Consider the following 21,273-nt stretch of genomic DNA (forward strand, 5'->3'; position numbering starts at 1 on the left):
TGTGATAGGGGCGTGTTCGAAATACTATCACGTGACAAAGGGACGTCATTCCTGGAAGCAGCCCATACAGTCTAGCATCTACACTGAGCTCAGTGTGAATGCTGGAGAGATTTGCGCGCTCAAGAGATTATGGCCGGGTACTTGCTGATAACAGTCACAGTCCCGTCCATAATCACTTGCCTGCGCACACGTCACCAGCGGTCACACTGCTCAGTCCTGTGAGACTGGCACTGGGCATGCGCGGGGATGGCTGGAGCAGTGGGCGGTGCATCAGATATGGAAAGGAGCGATGGGGGCGGCATACAGGACCAGGAGGCAGAATAACGGACGGCAGAGAGCCCGCCCCCGTGACGGATTTACAGAAGCTGCATACAAAAAGGTAGAACTTTATAAAGTCTTTATTTTGGTCTCACATGGGGCACAATAATAACAGGGACCTTCCTAGAATGCAGCCCAGGAGCTGCAGAGGGGGAAGCTTTTAGCTTTTGGGCGAAATTTCTGATGACAGGTTCCCTTTAATTTTAGAGTACGGTTAGTAAAATTAAAAATTATCTGTTTAAAGTCAAATTGATGGATACTTCTGTCTGTGGGGTAATTGAGGCATCACACGAAGCCTATTAACTCCTTGGTCTACCTGTGTAGTACATGGATATACGGTAGTGACTGACATTCTGCCTTGGTTGATTTATATATGTTACAGATTGGGATCACCTCTCAATCTTAAAGGGAACCTGTCACAAAGCTTTTCCTTATGAGCTGTGGCCACCACCAGTAAGCCCTTATACAGTATTCTAGAATACTGTATATAAAATGCCCAGGCTGCTCTGTAGAACGTGAAAAATACCTTTTTATAACCTTTCATCCAGCGCCGCCTCCGTGTTGCGCAAAGCACTGTAATACGCAGGTGCGAGGAAAGGTCATTCTAGAATGCTGTATATATAAGGGCTGACCGGTGGTGGCCGCAGCTCCATTACGGAAAAACCTTTTGGCAGGTTCCCTGTAATGCATTAATAAGATATATGGGCTGGGTTCTCCTCGTATGATGGAGAAAGTGTGTGTGTGTGTGTGTGTGTGTCTGCATTTTCTTTGCAGCTAGTAATGGTAAAATATGAAATTAAGTCTCTTTAGAAGCTTGCTTTCCCTACTAGCTGGATATACTGTTGCAAAGATCTCATCGGTGGAGTTTGGACCTATTGTTTATGCTTGTTTGGCGCCATAATCTGCAGCGCTTCATCATCACTGTCCCCATTGGGACTCAAAATCTAAATTTACCGATTCAGTATTTTTTGGAATAGTTTTTGTTTTTTTTGGAATGGGTTGATAACAGGACACTGCAAAGCAAGGCTCCACACGCACGCTGCAGAGAAGTAGACAACACTGTACCTTTTGGCTGCAAAAACGGACCTTGGGCCACAAACTCATGTGGTTTTGCCGTTTTGTTTGTCCCATGCGTGTGTTGTTTTTTTTGTGTGTTTTTTTTTGTTTTTTTGGGGGGGGGGGGGGGTTCAAAGGCTAGAAGGGGTAGAAAATGCAGGACAAAAACTGACAATTGGTGTTTGGTTTTTTTTCTTTGGAACCTAAGGCTATGTGCGCACTTTGCGTTCTTCCATGCATTTCCGCAGCGGTTTCAACTGCAGCGTTTTAATGCCAAAATGCATGCGTTTTGATTCTCCAGCAAAGTCAATGTGAAAGTGGGATTTCTTGTGCACAATGCTGTTTAAAATGCAGCGTTTTGGATGCAGAAAGTTTGTCAAAAACTCAGCGTTTAAAGAGGCAGCATGTCAATTGTTTTTGCCATTTTGGCAGCGTTTTGTATCATTAGTCAATGAAGTTGCAAAACGCATCCTAAATCAAAATCCTAGCGTTTAACATGCTTTTTTGATGCAGAAAACATGCGTTTTTGACAAAATAAACGCATGCATTTTTGACATTATTAAGGGCATATGTCCCTTTACACACCTAGTCCGACAATTAAATTTATGAAAATCATTCGATTAACGTTATTTTATACATAAATATTAAAGGGAACCGGTCATCAGAAATTTAGCTTGAAACCTAAATGTTTCCCCCTCTGCAGCTCCTGGGCTGCATTCTAGCAATGTTCCTGTTGTTCTTGTGCCCCCTTTCTGACCAAAATAAAGACTTTATAAAGTGGTACCTTTTTTGTATTGAAATCTTGATAATGGTACACGGGGGCGGGCTCTCAGGTGGCCGTTAGTCTGCCTCCTGTCACTTTAGGCCGTCCCCCATCGCTCCATTCCATACTTCAGGACGCCGCCCACTGCGCCCGAGGTGCCGCGCGCAAGAGGACCGCTGGTCATGTGTGTCGCAGGCACGAGATTATGGGCGGCGCTGTGATTGCATCGCAAGTGCCTGCCCATCTCGTGCCCGCCCTTTCCCCTCTGCCTCCAGCGTTCCGCACAAGCGCTGGCCAGATGACACGACGTCGCATCTCGTTACCGGTGGTGTCCTGCTCCGCTCCTCCATCTATTTCCTGCTGCAGGGTAAGATGGGGAAAGAGGTGACGTCGGGTTATCTGGCCAGCGCTTGCGCAGAACGCTGGTGGCAAAGGGGAGAGCGTGTCCACGAGATGATGGGCGGGCACTTGCGATGCAATCTCAGCGCCGCCCATAACCTCGTGCCTGCGCACACGTGACCAGCGGTCCTTGCGTGCGCAGCACCTCGGGCGCAGTGGGCGGCGTCCTGAGATATGAAATAAAGCGATGGGGGACGGCCTAAAGCGACAGGAGGCAGACTAACGGACACCAGACAGCCCGCCCCCGTGTACCATTATCAAGATTTCAATACAAAAAGGTACCACTTTATAAAGTCTTTATGTGCCCCCTTTCAGACCAAAATAAACAGGAACATTGCTAGAATGCAGCCCAGGAGCTGCAGAGGGGGAAACGTTTAGTTTTCAAGCTAACTTTCTGATGACAGGTTCCCTTTTACAGTTATTTTAATAAAAACAGCTATTTTGTGTGTAATTTTATTTATTTTTTCCATTTTTTTTTTTCAGTGTTTGAATGTTTAAACTTTATTTAGCAGTGTTTGTCTGCAAAACGCATCTGACTTTAAGCAATGAAAAAGCATGTAAAACGCGGCCAAAACGCAAGCGTATTTATAGCGTTCTTGTGGTCAAAACCAAATTTGACAGACAATTTCTGCCAGAGGATGCGTTTAGAACTACAACTACCTCGACGCAAAGTGCGCACATAGCCTAACCGTACTAACCACTGAGCCACAATGCTGCTCATACTCTAATAAACTAGGAATATATGAATTAATTGAGCACAGGCCAGTAATTTACTTTAATACTAGATGCTGGGGGACATTTGCACAGGCACCCATCACATAAGTGCTCTAATAACAGCCTTATCTAATCTGAATGGGCCAGCTGTACCCAAAGTAAATGGCAAGCTTTTTTTTTTTATTTAGTAGCTTTTTATTCTTCCCACTTTTCTAACTCCATTTGTTTACTACATTCTAGGTTCTGCATTTCTACTGTGATACTTGCTCTACGCTTATATGTCGTGAGTGCACTATAGGACGTCATGCTGGGCACAGCTTTGTGTATTTCCAAGATGCTCTTCAGGACTCAAGGGCACTTCCTATTCAGCTATTGGCAGATGCTCAGCAAGGACGCCAAGCTATTCAGGTAAGAATATTGTTATTGTCCGATATATACTGTAGTGACATCCCCCAGCTAGGAAATGGTTTATAGCAGAAGTTGTGCATGTAGTTAATGCGTCATCTGCCATAAATAAATAATATTCAGCCAGGTAGGAGCCCAGAGCCAGTGATTGAGTAATTGTCTTCACAGCAGCTATACAGCGACTTTGGAAAGATCTGCTCACTGAACGCTCTATTTCCTACTAGGGAAATCACATTCAATTTAGGCTTGCTGTCAGGATGAGCCATATGTGTACGTGACTGTGACTAAGTACTGAGGCTCCCTAAATTAGAAAAACCTGTAAAACCGCCCAGCAAGTATAGTCTGGGAATGACCACAATGAGGTATATGTAGACATGCTAGAGGGAGGCATTTTATCTCACTTGAAAGGTTTTCCCACAAAACCTTCAAAGAATGTGTGTTTCTTTCCTTAAATCCTAATGTCTGCATTGAGACATTAAAGACCAGGTCTAACATGCATGTCGTGCTTGTCGACCAGTTTTTGCTTTTCCCTTGATAAGCAAACTCTCCCCGAATCCTTACCTGATAAGGTGACCGCACAGAGGTGCTACAACTACAGGCTGAGTAAACGGAACCTGTCACCAGATTGGGTGACTATAAGCTGTGGCCACCACCACTGACATTATATACAGTATTCCAGAATACTGTATATAGGAGCCTAGGCCGCTGTGTAGAACGTAAAAAACCCCACTTTTTTATAATACTGAAGTGATGGTCTGGTCCGATGGGCGCCTCCTCTCTCCGGTCCGGCTCCTCCTCTCTAGCGATTACTGTCCTCCTTTTCCTGAGACCCGTGTGCATGACGCGCCCTATGTCATACACACTCTCCAGCATTGAGGTCCTGCACAGGCCCACTTTGATCTGCCCAGCTCAGGGTAGATGAAAGTATTGTAGTGCACAGGTGGTCCTCACGCCTGCGCATTACAGTACTTTGATCTGCCCTCAGCAGAGAGAGCAGCGACACCCATCAGACAGGACTGCTCCGGTAGGTATTAGAAGCGTTTGTTATACAGCGCGTCCTGGGTTCTTATATACAGTATTCTAAAATTCTGTATAGAAGAGCTCAGTGGTGGTGGCCACAGCTTAGTTGCCAAATCTGGTGACAAGTTCCCTTTAATTGATAGTAAAATCCCTGTAACTTTGAACTACTTTCAGTCCAAAAACTGCACTGCTTGATCTTCAGGATGGGTTTGATGCTGCTCCACTCACTTCAGTAGGCCTATCCTGCAATGCCAGGCATTACCTTTTTTTTTTTTTTTTTTTTTTTTTTTTTTTTTTTTTTGAGGAAAAAGCAGCCATGTGTTTCTAAGGGTATGTGCGCACGTTGCTTTTTACCTGCTTTTTACCTGCTTTTTCTTCTGCGCTGTTTAATGCCAAAATGGATGTGTTCTTCTATTCAAGCAAAGTCTATGGGAATTTGGGTTTCTTGTTCACACTATGTTGTTCAAAATGCTGCCTTTTTGTGGCAGAACTTTGGTCAAAAACTCAGCTTTGCAGTGCAAAACCCAAATGGCAAAAACAATTGACATGTTGCTTCTTTGAAAAGCTGAGTTTTTGACCAAAGTTCTGCCACAAAAAGGCAGCATTTTGAACAACATAGTGTGAACAAGAAACCCAAATTCCCATAGACTTTGCTTGAATAGAAGAACACATCCATTTTGGCATTAAACAGCGCAGAAGAAAAAGCAGCAAAAAAGCAGGTAAAAAGCAACGTGCGCACATACCCTAACGCTGGACAACAGTTTTGAAGTCTGAAAATGAACTGCAGATTATCTTCTTGTGGCTCATTTGTATACCATAAATCATATATGTATGTGTGTGAATATGTACACTAATCAAAAAACGTTAGGGATATTTGGCTTTTGGATAAAATTTTCAGAATAATCCTAAATGCACCTTTTTCAGGTGAACTGAAAGGGACTTTATCAGCACAGGATAACTGTTTGCGCCAAGTACAGGCGCTCGTGCATCATGGCGGGGCTAATTATTAAAAGGTGGGAAGGTATATTTGATCAGCCCCGCCATGATGCACTGAACACCTGAACTTGGTGTGAACATCCATACTGTGCCGACAGTCCCTTTTTAATGTAACCTTCTCTAGACTTTTGAATGCACATGTCCAACTGTTTAATGTTTCAGTTCTTTTTGCACAACTTGCTGTTCTCTCTAAATATAAAGTACAGGTACTGCCATACTGGCGCTAGGTTGATGAATCAAATGATACCTCCAGTTTACAGATTGGATGCTTGATTGCAGAAAAATTCTTCATGAAAGCTTCAGAATTTTACATCATTGGTGCAATGGCTTGAGCATGGAGGCTGAACTTTGTTGGTCTGGCGCTCTGGAACGATTTCCTTCTTTTGCCTTGCCACCTTGTTGTTGTTTAAATTTTGCATCTCCGTTGCCCGATGTTGGTGTCACGTGCACATTGCTAGTGTGACGTCTTCAATAAAATGGCGTGGGAATCTGTGCATGCATGTACTACGATCTCCGGCGCCATTTTACTGAGGACACTGTGGAGAAGACTGAGCGGCATCGCATGCGCTGCCGAAAACCAATTTAATCTGCACATGTGCCACTACCGCTCATTAGTCTCCATAGTGTCTTATATAAAAGGCACAGAAGTGTACGTCCTTTGGCCACATCCCACACTGACTGCTTCTTTCTAAGCAATGCTCTTTCTAACAGGATGATGAATGCCACACAACTCCATGCACATTTAAGAGTTGTGTGAGGCACCCAAGTGTCGCATTAGACAATTCAAACCTGTTACATCAGCGTGGTCTGCGTGCTAGATGAGATCTGCAAGGGTACCTCATCACACTACCAAGCAGAGGCATAATCTTGCTGGACAATGGACCAGTGTGCCTCCATGCTGTTCACTGATGAAAGTATTCACTCTGAGCAAAAATTATGATCACCAACGATGTTGGAGACATCAAGGAGAGCGATTTGATTCAGCCACTGTTGTCACCAGATGAGCCTTTTGGTGGTGGTAGTGTTAGTGTGGGGAGATGTGCCTAATCAACACAGGACTGACCTGCACTTTGTGAATGGTCCAGTGACAAGCCCCTACTACTTGAATAACCTCATTAATCTAATCATTGTGGCTCTGCATGAACACAGTCCTAATTTTAATTTTCATGGACAAAAATGCTGCAGCTCATCTAGGTGTTCATTAGGGAATGGCTGCTAAAACGCCTGTTTTTTGTACCGCTATGACCAGTGCCTCTGTATTATCTTGTAGTCCAGCTTTCTCCAGCTATAGGTAGGATTTTCCTGTATCGGCCACATACATTATCTGTTGATGGTACATCCCTTTCAGTGGCTTATCTTGTTATGATATTTCATGTTTCTGTTCCTCCCTTCCAGGACTTTTTTTTTTTCTCTGCCTTACTCTCTCAGCATTTTATCTTTTGGTGCCATTTTTCTCATGTATTCCTGGATTCTCTGATTGCTTTGACACTTGTCAAGCTTGACCACCCTCTCCTCTGGTATACAATCTTTGCGTGTTGGACTTGGGTTGGAAACATCCATACATTGAAAAAAGCTTCCATGTCTTCACATATGCAGCTTCCATCTTTTTGCCGGCACTCTATGCCAGTAGGGCATCTAACTGGCAGGGCATATGTATTGATGGCATGGATCTTATTTTTGTCCATTAAGCTGGTTCTTCAGGAGCTGTCTTGGGCTGCTTTCACACTACGTTTTTTCAACATCCGTCATGAACGTTTTTTTTTAACGCAAAAACGGATCCAGTGCAAATGCGTTTTCATTTCAATGCATTTGCAATGGACTCGCGTCAACATGCGTTCACCTGCGTTTGCGTGCATTATAGTGAGGATCCAGCGACTTGCAGTTTTTTATCTTTTTTCAAAAACGCTACTTGTAGCGTTTTTGAGCTGCGTCCAAATACTGCAAATTGCTGGATCCTGACTATACTGCATGCAAACGCATGTGAACGCTGGCATCCTGATAGACAGGATCCTGCTTGCTCTACTGAGCATGCCCAGAAACCAGCCTCGGGTGATCAGTCCCTCTCGCGCGCTCGCTCTCTCGCTCGCTCTCTCAGCTGCAGACACTTGTAACCAAGGTAAACATCAGGTAACTGCGGTCTTAGTTACCCGATTTTTACCTTGGTTACGAGCCTCCACAGCTGTTAGATGTCGGCTCCCAGTCTTTCACATTCAGTTCCCCTCACTCCCGATCACATGACTGCAATGCCCGCCCATAAACTTAAAGTGACAGGATCCTGCAAACTAACACATGCGTTTGCATGCGTTTTTTTGCTGTAAAAGCAGGATCCGCTTTTGCAGCAAAAAAACATGACGCATGTTAAAAAAACGTAGTGTGAAAGCAGCCTTACTCTGATATTTGGATGTTGCTGCTTTCCTTGCCTCTGTCATGGTTACAGTATCCCTGTTGTAATCAAGGTACTAGTAGCAGGTCTTTACATCTGCTATGTGCCCTACAGGTACTTCCACTCCTTCGGTCTTGGCTACCTTGCCTCTTTATTACCAACAGACTGCAGTTCTCCAGTCTGAAGGGTATCACAATATCTTTGCTGTAGATACTTGCCAGATGGATGATTGAATCGATATCTTTCATTTTTTGCATACAGCTTGAGATCAACTATGTAGAGGAGGCTGATGGTACTTCCATTCTTGAACTCCATGGAGTACTAGGCACAGGGGACACATGACTGTCAGAAGGGGGGGACCCTCAACTCCCAGAGTTCTTATTTTTTATTTTGATTGTATTGGACTGGGTGTTTCCCCTTTTTAGAAAAGATCCATTTTTGTGCCTAGTTTCTTATTAGTTAGAAGATAGGAACTTAGGGAAATATAACTGCCTCTCATTGTATCACATACTTTCTCTCCTACCAGAAGAGATGGTAGAAGCGTGTCCACAGCCTAAGGGAGCATAATACAGGGTTTACCTCACAATCTGGGCAATTTCACTTCACACGTGTGCTAGTGTAGTTCCATCTAAATCCCATATAGAGGGAAGTTTTACCTCAGACATTGTGCTCCTCCATTATCTAACTTGTTACACCCTCAGTCATTGCAGCTACATGCACACTACAGACATGGCTGTATCTTGTGGGGTGATGCTGTTATATCCTACATGTGATTTTATTCAGCTCTCGTAGTCCTGGTATCATACCTCCCAACCGTCCCGGATACAGCGGGACAGTCCCTCTTTTGAGCCTTTGATCCCGAGTCCCGCCCGTGAGGCTGTTTGTCCCGCCCACCCACTGTAGCCCCGCCTCGCTGTTTCTCCCTTCTATTCATCACAGAGTCGAGCACGCACCTTGAAACTCCTGTGACTGCTGCTGAGGTATGAATCACCCCCTGCAGCAGAGCGACCCCCCCCTGCACCAGAGCCGACCCCCCCCCCCCCATCCCCCAGAGCCGACCCCCCCCCTCCCCCAGAGCGGACATCCCCAGTCCCGAAGCCTGCGTTTCTCTGCAGCTGTTCTCTGACTCCCCGTGTGCGGCTTCTCACTGCTGCAGACACGCAGGGAATCAGGAAGCTGAGGAGACCGTGCAATCAGCACTTATCTCCTGCAGATAGCACTGGCCAGTAATAACCTATGTAGAGTGACATCTGCAGACTTCTATTGCTTACCGATCAGTGGTCTCCTGCCTGTGGAGCTGCTGGGTCCTAGCTTCCCAACAGCTTCAGCTCTGCTTTATCCTGGCTCCCCTACCAGTTAAAGGGAAACTGTCAGCAGAAATTTCACAATAAAAATAAGATTCCCCTCTGCAGCTCCTGGGCTGCTTCTAGAAAGGTTCCTGTTGTTCTTGTGCCCCCTTTGAGACCTACAAAAATACTTTATGAAGTCTTACCTTTTTGTATGCAAATGTGTTTTTATGGTCACGGGGGCGGGCTGTCTGGCGTCCGTTATTCCCCCTCCTGCCGCTTTACGCAGTCCCCCATTGCTCATTTACATACACAAGGACGCCTTCCTCATGTAACTGTCCTCCCGAAGTTTTGCGCATGTGAACGCTTTTTCAGGTGATTGCGCAGGCGCGAGATTATGGGCGGCGCTGTGATTGTCATCAGCAGCGTTAACCAAGTACCCGCCCATAATCTCGTGCCCGCACTTTTCCCTCTGACTCCACCGTTATGCGCAAGTGCTGGCCATATGAACCATGTTACCTATTACTGCTTGCACGAGATTATGGGCGGGTACTTGGATGACTTTGCTGATGACAATCACAGCGCCGCCCATAATCTCGCGCCCACGGTAATAGGTAACATGGTTCATATGGACAGTGCTTGCGCATAACGGTGGAGGCAGAGTGAGAAGCGCGGGCACGAGATTATGGGTGGGTACTTGGATGACGCTGCTGATGACAATCACAGCACCGCCCATAATCGCGCGCCTGCGCAATCACCTCAAAAGCGTTCACACTTTGCACAGTGCTCACTCCCGCGAGAGTGGCACTGGGCATGCACAAAACTTCAGGAGGACAGTTACATGAGGAATGCGTCCTCATGTATGGAAATGAGCAATGGGGGACGGCGTACAGCGGCAGGAGGGGGAATAACGGACGCCAGACAGCCCGCCCCCGTGACCATAAAAACAGATTTGCATACGAAAAGGTAAGACTTCATAAAGTATTTTTTTAGGTCTCAAAGGGGGCACAATAGCAACAGGAACCTTTCCAGAATGCAGCCCAGGAGCTGCAGAGGGGGAAACTTTTATTTTTTTTTGCTAAATTTCTGGTGACAGGTTCCCTTTAAAGGGAACCTATCAGGTGCAATCTGCACTCAGAGCCAGGAGCAGTTCTGGGTGTATATTGCTAATCCCTCCCTAACTGTCCCTGTATACACTAGCATAGATAAAGGCATCTATAGAAAAAGTATTTTTAAAGAGCTTATATCTTATGCTAATTAGCGCGGGGACTTCACTTTAAAGGGAACCTGTCACCAGATTTGGGGCCTATAAGCTGCGGCCACCACCAGTGGGATCTTATATACACATTCTAACATGCTGCATACCTCCCAACCGTCCCGGATACAGCGGGACTTTCACGCTTTACGTTGTTTGTCCCGTTGCCACGGGCGGGACGGCCGGCTCCCGGGCTCCGCCCACCCACTCTCTCTCCGCCTCCCTGCTTTTCCCTCCTACCATCCTAGTAGACGTGGCATAGAGAGGAGCGCTGCCTGTGCTGCTGCTGGTACAGTAAACTAATCTCCCCAGCGCTGATTTCCCTCCCTCACCCCCGGCCGCCGCCTGTCTGTGCGGGCGCCCCCCTGCCGCCTGTCTGTGCGGGCGCCCCCCTGCCGCCTGTCTGTGCGGGCGCCCCCCTGCCGCCTGTCTGTGCGGGCGCCCCCCTGCCGCCTGTCTGTGCGGGCGCCCCCCTGCCGCCTGTCTGTGCGGGCGCCCCCCTGCCGCCTGTCTGTGCGGGCGCCCCCCTGCCGCCTGTCTGTGCGGGCGCCCCCCTGCCGCCTGTCTGTGCGGGCGCCCCCCTGCCGCCTGTCTGTGCGGGCGCCCCCCTGCCGCCTGTCTGTGCGGGCGCCCCCCTGCCGCCTGTCTGTGCGGGCGCCCCCCTGCCGCCTGTCTGTGCGGGCGCCCCCCTGCCGCCTGTCTGTGCGGGCGCCCCCCTGCCGCCTGTCTGTGCGGGCGCCCCCCTGCCGCCTGTCTGTGCGGGCGCCCCCCTGCCGCCTGTCTGTGCGGGCGCCCCCCGCCGCCTGTCTGTGAGGGCGGCCGGCCGCCTGTCTGTGAAGGCGACCGGCTGCCTCTCTGTTCAGGCCGCCTCTTTGTGCGGTCGACCCGCCACCTGTCTGTGCGGGCACCCCCCGCCGCCTGTCTGTGCGGGCGGCCCGCCTCCTCTCTGTGCGGGCGGCTGGCCGCCTCTCTGTGTGGGCGGCCCGCCGCCTGTCTGTGAAGGCGGGCGGCCCGCCGCCTGTCTGTGAAGGCGACCGGCCGCCTCACTGTGCGGGCGACCGGCCGCCTCACTGTGGCTGCCTGCGTGTCCGTGCTGGAGGCCCGCCGGCTGCCTGCGTGTCCGTGCTGGAGGCCCGCCGGCTGCCTGCGTGTCCGTGCTGGAGGCCCGCCGGCTGCCTGCGTGTCCGTGCTGGAGGCCCGCCGGCTGCCTGCGTGTCCGTGCTGGAGGCCCGCCGGCTGCCTGCGTGTCCTTGCTGGAGGCCCGCCGGCTGCCTGCGTGTCCGTGCTGGAGGCCCGCCGGCTGCCTGCGTGTCCGTGCTGGAGGCCCGCCGGCTGCCTGCGTGTCCGTGCTGGAGGCCCGCCGGCTGCCTGCGTGTCCGTGCTGGAGGCCCGCCGGCTGCCTGCGTGTCCATGCTGAATGGGTGTGGATGGGGAGTGGATATGGGTGTGACTGTGAAATGGGTGTGGTTAGGGGGCGTGGCCTAAAAATTTGCCGCGGCGCGCTGTGCGCGCCGCAAACTTTGTCCCTCTTTCCCTTCTTTAAAAATTGGGAGGTATGCTGGTATGATGGTGACTGTGTGTGTTTGTGTGTGTGAGACTAGAGGAGCAGAATGACAGTCATTTTACTGTACACAAGATGGAGGAGCAGGAAGGACACATGTATTACAGACACTGGGGGTAGGGGCATGTCACGCAGAAGATGGAGCCGTATGGAGAATATATTCCTATCATTATTCCCCATGTCCGGCCCCTACATGTATTTCAATGCTGTAGACTGATCTTTCCAATGGCCAAATACATTTTCAGTGCTGTATATGGTTGCTGTGTGCAGGTTATTAGACCCTCTGCATGTGTATAGCCTACATCAGGGGTGGGCAATTAATTTTCCCATGGGGCCGCATGAGAAATTGGGATTGGTTTAGAGGGCCGGACTAATATAATTAACTCAGTTCTACCCAATATACTACATTACTACACCCCCTCCATATACTACACCTGTAATAAACTATACCACTACACCCCCTATATACTACACCTGTAATATACTACATCACTACACCCCTATATACACCTGTAATATACTACACCCCCAAATAATACACCTGTAATATACTACACCTCCATATAATACACCTGTAATATACTACACCCCTCATGTACTACACCTGTAATATACTACATCACTATACCCCATATACTACACCACTATATACTACACCTGTAATAAAGCTACATCACTACACCCCATGTACTACGCCACTATATACTACACCACTATATACACAACACCATATACTACACCTGTAAAATTACACCACTACACCCCCAGTATTAGGCACCAGTCTCCTCCCCCATTGTCCCCTCCTCAGCTTATTAGTCACTACTTACCTCTCCCTTCTTATTGTCCCCGACCTCAGGCACCTCCATACAGGCCCCCCCACTGAGCTGCTCCTTCTCTTGTACAGGCCCTGGCTGCGCTGATGCTGTTCTCAGAGGGGCCCCCGCTGCTGCTTCTCTCCGTGAAGGTCCCCGCTGTGCCGCTGCTTCTCCTGCCCGGCGGGAACGTTTGAAATGACATACGCCACGCAGTATTGACAACATCAGTGCGCGCGTGTGTCACAGCGTTCCGCTGCCTGCACTGTGCGGAGCTGTAGGATCGCTCCCTGCCCGGCACGCAGCAGCCTGGCTCCACTGCAGCAGCTGAAGACTGGCGGGCTGGTCACAGACAGTAGGTGGGCTGGATGTGGCCCGCGGGCCGCCCCTTGCCCAGGTCTGGCCTACATGCTGAACACTGATCCTATGATCTTTCTGCTATCAGACACTGTTGTAGGTGCTGTATAATGTATAATAAATCTTTCTGCTCTCTTGACACCGTTATCAGTGCTGTATACAGATGTTGCTGTGACGGTCATTAGTAACATGTCCCTCTGTATGTGGAGAACAGGAATCTGCGTTTTATCTGGATCTTCAGTCTATTATCCAGTCTCCTGAAGTTTTAGAAGCTGGTCCTATCAGAGACTGCATAGTGTCTGGTCACGTATATAAATATATACACATTCAGTCCTGCCAATTGTCCATAGTTTGCCAGTATAATCCTACAAACTGGACTATGAATTTAAGTCATGGTCCAAACCTGTCATTTTGGGCTGTAGTAACCGTGCAGATATTGGCTGGATCATGGCTCTCCAGCGCACAGAATTCATTGCTGAGATCTATCAGTTCGCTGTAGTACCTGCTCCTCCTGCCTTGTATGTAGCTATATATTTTGATTTATATACCTCGGCTTCCTATGTGCAGCCGCTCATTTATTAGAATTAGCTGATAGATCTGTACAGGATACATATTACTATGTAGGTGGTAGCCTTAAGCATGATTACCAGTCTTCATCCTGACAATGTGCTGCAGCAGTCCCCGTTGCGGACTAGGGCCGCTTATGTGATAATCTATAGGTGCAAGTTGTGTTTTGCTAAAAAAAAAAAAAAAAAAAAAAATTATTAAATATTTCCCTGCACATCTTTAGGACATGTTCGACAGGTCTCGTTGGTCAGGCTGCTGGTCATTTATAGCAGCTCCCTGCGTACTCTCCCCCATTTGTGGTGTTATGGGTTGACCCGGCTTATTGTCTGTTGGATCCTCTCAGCCTCCACTCTTATTGATATGATTTTACACTTGGTTACATTAAGTTTATTGATGACATATAATTTTGTATCATGTAGGGGGATAATTTTCGGCTTGATGTAGCATTTTGGTTTGTTGGTACAGATCTGGTGTTTTCTTGGTGTGAAGGACTTTTCGGTGGCATGATTTTTTTTTTTTCTCTTCAGAAGTACCAGCACAGGCAGTAAGTAAGTTTAATGCTCGGCGGCCAGGTAAATATAGGGCCCAGAGCTGAAATTGGTGAAGATCCTGCCATCGTCTGTTTTCACTTGCAGGCACTGTTCATTTCACGGTTCATCTGCAGAACATTCAAATGACGTGGAGCGTATTTGACCTACTTTTGCCAAAACAGACCTAATTCTGAGCAGATTTTTTTATGCTGTGGTACTGACCATACCCATACCACTGCTACAACAAATTTTTGACAGATTTTGGGTAAAAGTTGTAATACACAGATACCAGATTGTGCCAATAGCTAGCCTGGTTTGCAGCTATTGGTTTGTTGCATCTACAGTATAAGCTATTTAAACAAAAAATATATATATTTTTGTTTTCCTAATCACGCAAACATGCTGTTGTGGGTTCTTGGTGAAAAGATGGGGTGAATTACTTTACTGTTTCACATACTGGGCTGGATGGCTGATCAACCAATGGTTATCTCCTCTAAGGAGTGAACCCTGGGGAGGGATGGCTGATGGTTTTTGCTGGTTTGCAGTGTCTGAGCATTACACTCAAATTGTCTTTCCAGGGAGGAAGGACACAAACTCTAGCGCCACCCATTGGAAGTAGCAATCCTAAAAGTCAAAAGTGGCTTTTTCATATGACTTTGGGGTTCTGATCTGATATAACTCCTATTTGCAGACACGGTGTTTCGGGGTGATTGCCCCTCGTCAGTGCAAAATATGGGAACTGATCTGGCTTATGAGAAGCTATAGTGGGGACCACGGGGAAGACTACTCTACTTGCGGAGACCTGACAAACCAGTCTGGCTGAGCTTGACACTTAAATTACAGCATCCCTTAGGGATAGGAGACTGCAGTCAGTATCCAGCTGCATCTTCGACACTGTGGCTGCTCAGCTGGGAACTGGGCACGCCCCTAGCCTATTCCGTTCACAGCTATGGGGAGAGCAAGGTGCCATTTTGTTGTAGTCTAGAGCGGTACTGTGACCTACAATTTCCCCGTCACCACTTGGAGATCTGCAGTAACTGGGGATCAGTGGTCCAGTGCAGTGGTGGTGAGCACAGGTCTGCAGTCTGACCTTGTACTACCATATTAGTATCAGGCTACAGAATTAGTCTCACCACTGGAAGGAGTCAACACTAGAGATGGGCGAACCCACAGATGTTCAGGTTCGGCGGGTCTCCCAGGACTTGAGGTCTGGTTGGGGACCGGACTTGAATCCCATATAAGTCTATGGGCACCCAAACATAAGCATGTAAAATGATATTAATAAGGGCTAAGGCAGTGATGGGCAACCTTTTTGAGCTTATGTCAAAATTTGTCAAAAAAACCCAAACCATGCATAATTCGGGTGGTGTAAAACGTCTAGAAAAATCCATAATTTTGTGATATTTGTAGCTCTAATAACAGATATAATCTTAATATCTGTACTAAATATCAATAAAGCAAAAAACATTCTTTACGTGCTTAGGGACTTTTTCCAAATTTCATTGGCTAACTGTTCAATTGAAGGTTGGTATTTCGTACACTTCAAACCCAAGCAAGCGCTACTAACTTAATCTGTCAATTTTTATTTTATTGGTTTTAATATAATTTAAAGCTGAGAATAAAGTCTCTCAAAAATACGTAGAAGGGATATATTGTGAGTGTTCTCTTCCCCAAGTATTGCTGAGCAGTAACTATGGTGGGTACACTGGGCAGCACAGTGACATTTTGGTACCTGCTTTAAGATAGTTGCGTATGTAACGAGCATACATGCCTGAGATGACTATCCCCCAGGTGCTGTCTGTCGCTTACAGGGAGTGCAAGTCTGCGGGTGCAGAGCTCTGGCTTCAATAACGGTGGTAGTATGGCGCAGTTTTTGCCACACTCCTGAGTTACCCCACCTCCACATGCTGACACGGTCTGCTTGCTGCTCTGGCTTCACTACCTGACTGCATCAGCATCCGGAGGCGGTTCTACTCTCCTACTCTGAGGGCGAGCACAAACTGCGCCATCTAACCTCCATTAGTGAAGCCATGAAGCCAGAGCTGCGCGTATCAGCAAAAAATATCTCTGCGTGTCACCTCTGACGCGTGTCATAGTCTTGCCATCACTGGGCTAGGTGGATTAGAGCAGGACAGTTATACTTGCTGAGTTTCCGCATGGCTGTCACACTGCTTCCGGGTCCGCTCATCAACCCTCCTACATATTCACTGCTTCCCCTTCCCCTGCCCACCCTCTGTGGCACAGTCTGTGATTGGCTGCAGTCAGACTTCCGGTATCTGTGATTAGTTGGGGAGTTAATTAAAAATAAATTGGAAAGCTAAATTATGCACGGTCTCTTGTATATGGATACGCTGCAGCCAACAGCTGTGTGCTTTATCTTGGCTGTGTATCGAAATGCAAATGACCCCATGTGGCCCCCCAATTTTTATGGACAGCTTGGGGTGATATTCTCTGGTTGGGGAGGCCCATGGTTATTGTGCTATGCCAGCATAGAAAATGTCATCCATTAGATGAGACAATGCTGGTGCTTTTTGCCCTGGTTTGGTGGCAATCATGGTAATATAAGAGGTTAATGACAGCTGTGATTTGTTTAAACTACAGCTGTCATCAAGCCTGAGGTTAATAATGGAGAGGGCTCTGAGAATAAAAAAGGTAAACACACAAAACAAAAAATAAATAATTTATTAAAAAAACTCTTAAAAATCATGTTGACATCCGCTACATTCCTTACAATTTGACCGATGATTAAATACTTTTTTTTTTTTTTTAAATTCTTTTATTTATAAAGTGGAAACCTTTAACAGTACACGTTACATTCTTAAGATCAAATGGACCTTTTGTAAGGTACATTCCATACATCAAAAATAGAAAACAAGGCACAATTTACAATTTTTACATCTTGACAGAATAAGTTCCCGCAAATGCCCCTTTCCAGTTGCATAGACAATCAGGGTTCCATCTTGTTTTTTCATAGAATAAAATTCACATTTAACAGGTAACATAAGTAACTCACCAAGAATAGTAAGAAGCGAAAGAGAGAAAAACCGGAGAGAAAGCAAGAGAAATAAAGCATAAGAAATTGAAAATAATGAAGAACTAAAGAAAAGGGTGAGGGTGACTGTGAGGGGGGGAGGGACAGGGAGGTGGGGAGGCAAGGTGGGGGTAAGTGGGAGGGTGGGGTCGAGAGGTGTGGGGGGGGGGACTCGCCTATGTATTGCCTTTTTTGTATTTCCTTCAGCCTCTTCAGCGCCGCCCACCAGAACACCATAGTCTTCCGAGTGCTGGAAGTCCATCCACTCCCTCCACGTGGCCCAAAATTTCTCATATGAATCGTGTAATGATGAGGTTAGATCCTCCATGTACATGAGGTCATTGACCTTATTGATCCATTGAACCAATGTGGGAGGTGCCGTGCTCCTCCATCTCTCAGGGATGCACACCCTCGCCGCCATGATGAGGAATTTCCTCAGATTTTTTGTATGTTTTTTCAGAAGTCCCGCAGTGATGTAACAGGGCGGCAGCAGGTCCCAATTCCTCCTCCCCACCAGTTACCGTTGAAATTACATCAGCCACTCCCCTCCAGAAGAGCCGGATCGCCTCACATTCCCAGAACACATGTAGAATGTTGCCCTCTGCCGTGCCACACCGCCAGCATATGGGATCAACCAATGGGAACATCGCATGTAACCTCGAAGGAACTCTGTACCATCTGGTTAGCAGCTTGTAACTGGCCTCTTGAAACCTGGAGCTGATGCAGGATGTGTGTGCCAGTCTGAAGACCCTTTCCCACTGTATTGGTGTCAGTTGGATTCCCAAATCCCGTTCCCACTGTGAGGCGAAGGGGGGGATTTGTTGGTCCGGGGGCGAGGATAGGATCGAATAAACTGCGGAAAGAGTGCCGTATTGTGCCTGTTCCCATACATATTTATTCAAACTGTGTCTTGGGTCGTTGAAAAAGGGCTCTGGCAGGAAAGCTACTGAAAGTGTGCCAGTTGCAAGCTTCTCCAATGACCAAGTGAGATGGGGTCCCGTTTAGCTGCCAGACCCTCTACCGATGGCCAGGTGTCCCGGACACCAAAGTCCTCTACCAGGCAGGAGGGCTCAAGATCGGCGTCAAGCTCGATTGCTTGGGTAACATTTCTGATTGCACCCTCCCCTTATTACAATGTTACAGTTGACCCGATAGTTGGATGAGTTTTCAAGCTTACGGGGACCTCCGAGAGCAACCATGGCAATTTGTTGAGAGGAATTGGGGAAAAGGACTGCTCGATTTGTACCACGCTTTTTGATTGACTGGTGCAGGAATGGGTCTCATTCTAGTTAGGTGTCCCGCTAGATGATATCTTATGTCTGGCAGCCCAATCCCCCCGCTACACTTGGTCCTATGCAAGATAGCTCTTTTTATTTGTACTGATTTACCTGCCCAAATGAAGGAGGACTGAACGGACTCCAGAGATTTGAAACAACCTGAGGGTATTTTGACTGGGAGCTCCTACAATAGATATAGAATTCTGGGTACAACATTCATTTTGTATATCTGGCTTCTGCCAAACCAGGAGAAAAATGATTTCCCCCATCTGTCACAGTCTCTCCTAATGGAAGTCAGCAGAGATGGGAAATTCTGAGAATAGAGCAGGCCTAGATCGCTAGTCAGCCGTATCCCCAGGTAGTTTAGAGATTGGGATTCCCATCGGAAGTTAAACGATCCCTTCAACTCTTCCACCTCTTTGGGTGAGAGATTTATATTAAGAGCCTCAGATTTCGTGAAATTTATCTTGAAATTTGATAAACTGGAGTACCTCCGGAACTCCCCCATTAAGTTGGGCAGGGAGATCATGGGAGCTGACACGAAAAACAGGAGATCGTCCGCGTATGCTGCTACTTTGTGCGTAACCTGGCCCACTCCAATACCCGCAATATCTGTGTTGGCTCGTACGTGTCTAAGGAAGGGTTCTAGCGTCAAGATGAAGATTAGGGGAGACAGCGGACAACCCTGACTGGTGCCGTTAGATATTTGAAATGGGTCCGACAGAATACCATTTACTCGGACTCTAGCCAAGGGTACCGAGTATAAAGACCTGATCCAACCCATCATTCCGCTGCCCAACCCCAGACACCCGAGCGTAGCTTCCATAAAGGTCCAATCCACTCTATCAAAAGCCTTTTCGGCGTCTGTTGACAGTAGGATAGAGGGGAGACCCCCAATTTTAGCTTTATGTATCAAATTGATGGCTTTAACTGTGTTATCGCGTGCCTCACGACCCGCCATAAACCCCGCCTGGTCTGGGTGGATTATCTGAGAGATCAGGGGTGCCAGCCTGTTTGCTAAGATTTTGGCAAATAATTTTGTATCCACATTCAACAAGGATATCGGGCGATAGCTAGCACATTGTGTTGGATCCTTCCCCATCTTAGATATTACCTTGATGTGTGCTCTCAATGAGTCTGCGTTGGGAACCGAACCCTCTGAAGCCCTAGAATTAAAAGCTGACAGAAGGTGTGGGGATATTATCTCCTCTAAATTTTTTGTAGTATACAAGGGGGAGTCAATCAGGCCCTGGCGCCTTTCCCGATTTGGATGACACTATTGCGTCCACCAGTTCTTGCTTTGAAATTGGAGTTTCCAATGCGGCTATCTGGGAGTCTTCCAACCGTCGTTTTTTTCCTTCTTTGATTTACTGAGATTTTACTTTTGAGAGGTTTTTGACAGCGTGGGGTCGTGTGTCTCTAAATTATATAAGGATACATAAAATTTTTAGAACGTCTCTGCAATTTCTACCGAAGAGTGTAACATTGAGCCCTGGGTGTGTGTAGGGGAAATTTTTGATATAAAGGTTGTCGCCTGTTGTTGTCTAAGTGCTCTCGCTAATGTCTTGCTACACTTGTTTCCGTATTCTTAAAAATGTCTACGGCATCTGTTAAGGACCCCTTTTGCTTTGCTGTTAAGTAGTTTCCGTAGTTCGTCCCGGACTTTGAATAAGGCTCCCCCCACCTCCGCCGAGGGCATCTGCTTGTGTTGTGTCTCCAGATCCCTCAGCTGTGTTAGCAGTCTGTTATCCTCTAGTTCCCTTTCCCTCTTTCTTCTTGCCCCTTGCTGTATGAGAACCCCTCGAATAACACATTTGTGGGCCTCCCAAACCGTCGTTGGAGCAGTATCACCACTCGCATTCAGCGTAAAGTATTCTGTCAGAGAGTTCTGTACTGACTGAAGGCTTTCAGAGTCCTCCAATAGGGAAGTGTTCAGTCTCCATTGCCACTGCTGTGGAAACGGAGACTGTAACATAATAGACATCGTACAGAGTGCATGATCAGAGAAGGTTATGCTATCTATCTGAGCTTTGGAGATCCTGTCGAGGTTTTTGTGTTTTACAAAAAAGTAGTCCAGTCTAGAGTACACACCATGTGCGTTTGAATAGAAAGAGTAGTCCCTGTCAGACGGGTGTAATAATCTCCAAGTGTCTACTAAAGTAAACCCCCCCCCCCCCCCCCTAGGATGAGTGTCCCTTCCAGGAAATCCTCCATAGCTTCAGCAAATCCGGCTAAGGTGTTAATTTGCCCCACATTGGGGAGGTATATAGAAACTAACGTGTAAATGTGTGTGGCGATCCTGCCCTTTACCATCAAAAGCCTTCCACTGTCATCACTGCGAGATTCCATGAATTCCCAAGGGATGGAGCGCGAGATAAGAATACTAGTACCTCGGGACTTCGGGTCTGGTGAGAAGCTATGATACACCTCAGGGAACCAGCGTGATGTCATTTTGAACATTTTATGTTTGCACAGATGCGTTTCTTGCAGGAACGCAATTTGGACCCCAGTTTTTTTTTAATGTATTTGCCAGGATAGACCTC

At 47.4% G+C, this 21,273-nt stretch overlaps 1 protein-coding gene across 1 annotated transcript in view; it reads left to right on the top strand.

The window, feature by feature from the left end:
* The window catches only part of TRIM71 (tripartite motif containing 71), a 116,453-nt gene that overhangs the window by 73,145 nt on the left and 22,035 nt on the right, over positions 1 to 21,273 (top strand). Inside the window, exon 2 of the mRNA XM_075316641.1 lies at positions 3,491 to 3,658. Within this exon, the coding sequence (XP_075172756.1) occupies positions 3,491 to 3,658 (168 nt within the window). The remainder of the gene's footprint in view (positions 1 to 3,490; positions 3,659 to 21,273) is intronic.

The sequence above is a fragment of the Anomaloglossus baeobatrachus genome, chromosome 6 (assembly GCF_048569485.1).
Source record: "Anomaloglossus baeobatrachus isolate aAnoBae1 chromosome 6, aAnoBae1.hap1, whole genome shotgun sequence".
NCBI lineage: Eukaryota > Metazoa > Chordata > Amphibia > Anura > Aromobatidae > Anomaloglossus > Anomaloglossus baeobatrachus.